The sequence below is a fragment of the Ailuropoda melanoleuca genome, chromosome 4, assembly GCF_002007445.2.
Source record: "Ailuropoda melanoleuca isolate Jingjing chromosome 4, ASM200744v2, whole genome shotgun sequence".
NCBI classification, from domain to species: Eukaryota; Metazoa; Chordata; class Mammalia; order Carnivora; family Ursidae; genus Ailuropoda; species Ailuropoda melanoleuca.
In genome coordinates, this window is record NC_048221.1 from 122502950 (window position 1) to 122508590 (window position 5641).

A 5641-nucleotide genomic window follows, 5' to 3' on the forward strand; every position below is an offset into this window, starting at 1 on the left:
GGTCACGCCCTGAGCCGAAGGCAGACGCTTAACCACTGTGCCACCCAGGCGCCCCCCTTAACTACAACTCTTATTGAAAAGGCAGGACAATGCTTAACTCTTTCTTTTTAAATTCCTAATATCCAGGAAAGGAGTGTTACGATAGGGAATTTTATTTGGTCTTTTTATATTTCCTTGTTATCACCAAATGACAGTTTTTATACAAAAAAAATTGTGAACTTATTAAGCTGGATATCTGAAAGTTAGTCACTTACCCATCAGCTACTAACACATTCCTTCTAATGTCCTCGTAATGGCTCAAAGAAACAGGGGAGAAAGAGCCCCCCAAATTGTTTATATTGGCTGTAGCCACAATGAGTTTCCATGGCTAACAAAAGCTCGAGATAAAGTGCTTGAAATAACCTTGACACAATTGGTAGTGATAGCCACTTTGTACCCTTTAAAAGTAAAACAATTCTATTTATATAATAGGGGTTTATGTCAATTTATAAAAACAGTGCTTACTTTGCAGGCTTAATGCAGGATCAGAAATGTTATTTTGGGAAAAGAAAAACAGATGATAAGTTTGCTTAAGTGGCTTTGTTTAAAAAGGGGATGAAAACAGTTCTGTGTACTTGATTTTAAAAACAGAAAACCATTTTAACAGAAACCCACAACAAAACTGGCTATAAAGATAGATTCCAATGTAATTATGGAAATTCATTTGAAGAGATTGTTTCTAAAAGCAGCCCATACTGTCCTCGTTTGTAGCAAACATAAGAACATCAATTTTATAAGACAAGTAAAATTAATGAAAGGGAACCAGATAAGAAAAACAGACTGATTCTTATATTTCTGGGAAAATGGTAAGAGAATTTTTTTTTTGAGGAAAATGTATGACTAGAAATTAATCTCAATTGGAGAGCTTTAAAAAAAGGCTTTTCTTCTCAGTTCTGGAAGACCAAATTTGCATGTTTCTCTATAATACTGGGACACAGATTTGAAGGCAGTGCAAAGTCCCACAATGTAAATAAGATTTCTACCCTCCGATCCGTTTTGAAGGAGGGCAGAGGCTGGAGGGAATTTGGTCCAATGAGAAGCAACCACTCCACGAGAGATAGATGCCCTGGAATCCGTGCCAAGCCCACAGACTGCAGACTTGCCAGATTTTCGATTCTCTGACATTTAAAAAATAATACTGAAGCCTTTGAAATATTATTTACTTTAAAAATATTTCCTATATAGAGATGAGCTATCTTTTGAAAGAAGGAGACAAACAAAAGATTTCTTTTCCAAGCCAATGTAAGTAAATCCATTGGAGCACAGAAAACAGTACTTTGGGAACTGAGCGAACAGAGTCAGTCAACGTGGGAGAAGAAAGAAAGTCAGTACTGCTTGTGGACGAACATCTCCAGTTTTTAGCTCACTACACTGGCTGGATATTAACAAGTATATACTTCCACTTTTTAGAAAAATCTGACAATAGCCATTAATGTAAACTCGGCTACTCGCCAATGTAGTGACTCATTCATGCAGCTAAGAGAAAGCTTTAGATAACCTGATATGCCTGCCTACTGGACCAGCTGACCTGGAAATCTTGCCCCCTAGGAGCAGGACTCTGGCACACTGCTCCTACACAGGACACGGAGAATCAAGCACTGACCGGTGAAAAGTGAGGTACACAAAAGCAGGAAGAGGTGAAGGCAGCTCTAGTGAATTACCTTGATACTAGCTAGTGGCAAACACACACACACACACACACACACACACACACACACACACACACACCACCCACCCAGGCATGCATGCACCAGATAACTGGGAAATGCAGAGTTCAAAGGTGTAAGATCTAGCAAAAACTTAGGACAGAAAGGAAATTTAAGAAGGAGAGGGCAGAAGTTTAAAAGATGAAGCTTAGACTGGAACAGGAGGTCAGAATCCTTAGGAAAGGAAGAAGGAGCGCAAAGATCTAGGGAGAGAAACAGATGAACTATATAGCTCGAAGTAGGAAAGGCCAGGGGCAGGTGGCAGCTGAAGCTAAGATGGAGTGCAGAGGATGCGCCTGCAGGACAACAGGACAATGCGGACAATGCCAGGGCGGGGCTACGCTGGAGGGAGGAGCCTCACGAGGGGAGGGTCAGGAGACTTGCTTTTACCTTGTTGGTGAGTAGGTGGCATACTTGAGGCACATAATCAATGAGACATCCTCCTCCTGGAAAAGCTGGGATATGAAGAGCTGAGGAGCCTCCAAGTGCACTGAAAGGACAAGAGTACAAGGGACACTTCTCTTAGGGCTCCAGCAATGTAGGAAGTGATACCCCCAACCAGACTCGCCTTTTCTTATCAATGTCTGCCCACCAACTGCTTGAATTAATGAGGATGGGAACATGGTCTTCACTTTATGATTACATTTCTTTATTTTTATCTGTTTTGTTACATCAGCATGTTCAGATCACCCATGACTACCAACTAATGGTTACTAACAACTAATGATTCTATCACACAATAGGACAAATTAGCACATTTTGATCGCCGTGGCTAAATGTCTTACCAACATTAATGGGTTGGACCTCTGATGGAGACGCATGTTTTCATACTCTCCATTACGTGCTGGGCAAAGAGAAGTCATTTCTTAAACCCCTATACTGAACTGAACTGAATTCCTTCAGCACCGCCACAGCACACTGGAGGGGCTAGCTCTGCCTCTTACCAGCTTTGTTGCCCGGGGCTTTAGCCTCCTCATGTTTAGTGAGGGGCCTGTGGTCTAGGACAGGGGCTGCAGACTCCAGGCTCCACGTGGCCCAGACAGTTGACAGAAACAAGCACAGAGAACTGGAGAGTTTCTGCCCAGTGGGAAGGGCTCTGAACTGCTCAACTCCAGCTGATCTCTGCCATGTTGGAAACACAAGCCTGGTCTTTGCGGACCCTTATTTTTCATGTGAAGCCAAAAATCCAGGCGATTTAAGGTCTCAAGTTTTAAATGGTGGCAACTAACTAAACATCTTCTGAAACACTGTGCTGCTCGGTCCTGTGTCTCTGGGTCAATATGGGTGAAGTCTGCAAAGAGTCCAAGTCAATGCTGACATTCAATTCATCGAAACAAGAAGGCGCAGTCAAAAATAATTGATCCAAGCACTAAGACACAATGCTGATCCAGAAATAGTTCCCAAGACTTTTGTGGAGATTCCCTCTCAGTTTAAATCAACCAGCATACGATTACTAAAGAAACCGTTCAGAACTTCACAGTATACATTTCGTATCCCATCCTTAATCTTGATTTCATCTTCTTTCCTATTCTCACTTTCCTTGCGTCCTAATTTGTTTTTCTTATTTGAATTTTATTTTAATGTATAGGCTGCTTACTGTAAAAGCCCCTTAAACCACCTCTGTAATATGATGGGGTATAAAGAGACCCCTAAGCTCCGTTAATATGATTATTCATTAACCAAATCCCCAGTTACAAGGCTGTAAATGGAAGCAAAGTGCCTCACAATAACAGTCTAGAAAATCATTCCTAAATAGTTTAGAGCAGACAGACTTGGCCTAGGGTTTGCGATACAGGGAACAATACAGAGAACAAGGAAGTACTGAAAGGGTCCCAGACCAGCCTGTCTCCCTATTGACCACAGATTTCTGAAATTAGTTTTTCCAGTAGAAATGGATATTATGTTTATTTATTTATGGAATGAAAAAGCCCTAACACGTGAATAAAATGCCAGGTGATGTGAGGAAGTCAACATGGGGTAGAAATATTTGCTGTTGACTTTTTCTACTCAGATGAGACCTAAAAAGCACAACAACTTTTGACAACTGAGAAAATTATGAGACAGCATTTGACTAAGTATGACATTAATGAATCATCTACAGTCTGCAACTCACAGAATCAGCAGGAACATCACTTCCGTTTGCTACTCTCAGAGTAGATATTGGAGTAGATTTAGCCTAAACTCTGAAGGAAGCTAGGAAAATTCCTATGACTTCTTGTGAACTGGAAGAAGGCTTTTTGTCCCCACTTTTGTATGCAAAAGTACACAGAGGGCACACTTCTCACTGGAAGGTTCTAACAGTTCCATTAGGATGGAAACTGATCAAGAAGAAAATTCTGTAGTACAAATGAAAGAAATCCAACACTTCTATCTTGTCATTCCTGGGGGAAAATATCTGTATAACATAGAAGTACCAAGATCCAGGCTTCTCATACTGTACTTACAGGAACAATCTTTATCACCATAAAATTCCAAAAAATAAAATAATTTGGATAGTTTCCTGGAATTGATTATAATGGGCTCTGACCTGTATATAATATTACAGGATAAGTTCTTATTCATTAAATTGAATACAAAAACACGAAAACAGTCTGTGGGTAACCCTCTAAACTCCAGACTCCCTCTGCTTCTGAAATACAGCCACTAAGCAAGAATGACCTAAAATGATGGAAAGAAGCAGACGTGTGGAGAAGCCCAAAGACTGGCTGCTTGGCCACCAGGCCCATCCCTCTGCACTTTGCTTCTGTGCTTACCGGGAACTAACACTTGCTGCTAACTGCTTTCTCGTTACCTCCCCACAATTTAATCCTCCCCACAATTCGGTGAGGTGAGAATTAGCACTGTAATTTTACAGGCGAAGAAACTGAGGTTCAGAGAGCGGAAGAAGTTTCCTTGGGTTCACACAACTAGGAGATGGTAAAGCCAAGATGTGAACTCAGGCCTGCCTGTTGCCAGAGTCCATGCTGTTACTGCTGAATTACATGCCTCCCTGAGAGCAGGGGGATCTTACTCTTGAAAGGGCTCCAGGAATGGGAAGAAACAGAGGGTGTGGCTACCGGTGAGCTGGGTCGGGACTGCAGTGATGCGCACGAAAGGGCTTCCAGAAGCGTCTAGACCACCACTGAAGCAGGCACTGTGATGTACAGCAGAGCCAGCATTCCTGTCCATTTTGTGCATACCTCAGTCTCTCCCACCCCAACCATCAGACAACAACATCAGCTGGATCTCGGATGTGACGGGCCAAGCCCTCTGCCCCGTCTAATTGTGAGTGAGAATCTGAGTTGGCTGCACAGCCTGAGCCTCGACGTGTGAAGCACTTCAGATACACGAAGGATTGCTTTAAATGAGAGTTTATTTTTAAAAGGACACTTACTGCACCCTTTCTTGAACCAAGTAGTTCCTTAGCTTGTGAGGGTACTGGACCTGACTGCCAGCGTCATATACTGATAAGCGCTGCTGATTCATGTATAAATATCCGCCTCGTGGGTAAATATTTAACAGGCCTGCTATAGCCTGAATGCTGCCCTGATCGTGCTGAACAAACAAAGTCAAGTGCCATGAAATAAAAAAGCTATTATGTTTTTAAAGGGTGCAGGATGGAGCTCTGGCCTGGTGATCTCTAATTATTTAATATTCATGAATCAAAAACGATTGGGTGGACCACATACAACGCACAGTTCAGCATGTGCAGAGACTGCAGGGCTCCCTGAGCGCTTCCCAGGAATGCAGGGCTGGCTGCAGAGAAGGCAGGGCTGGACTGACCGGCTCCATGGCAGCGGGGAGGGCGGGGAGGGCAGGGAGGGCAGGGAGGGGCCGGGGAGGGGCGGGACGGGGGAGAACGGGGTGGAAGGACCTACTGCTATGGATTCTTCTGATCTCCAGACCGGTGGGGGGGG

At 43.1% G+C, this 5641-nt stretch overlaps 1 protein-coding gene across 2 annotated transcripts in view; it reads right to left on the reverse strand.

Moving 5' to 3' along the window:
• Positions 1-5641, reverse strand: part of BABAM2 (BRISC and BRCA1 A complex member 2) — a 404421-nt gene that overhangs the window by 85794 nt on the left and 312986 nt on the right. For both annotated transcript variants that reach the window (XM_034659718.1, XM_034659717.1), the window contains exon 8: positions 2136-2235. In XM_034659718.1, coding sequence (XP_034515609.1) covers positions 2136-2235 — 100 coding nt within the window. The remainder of the gene's footprint in view (positions 1-2135; positions 2236-5641) is intronic.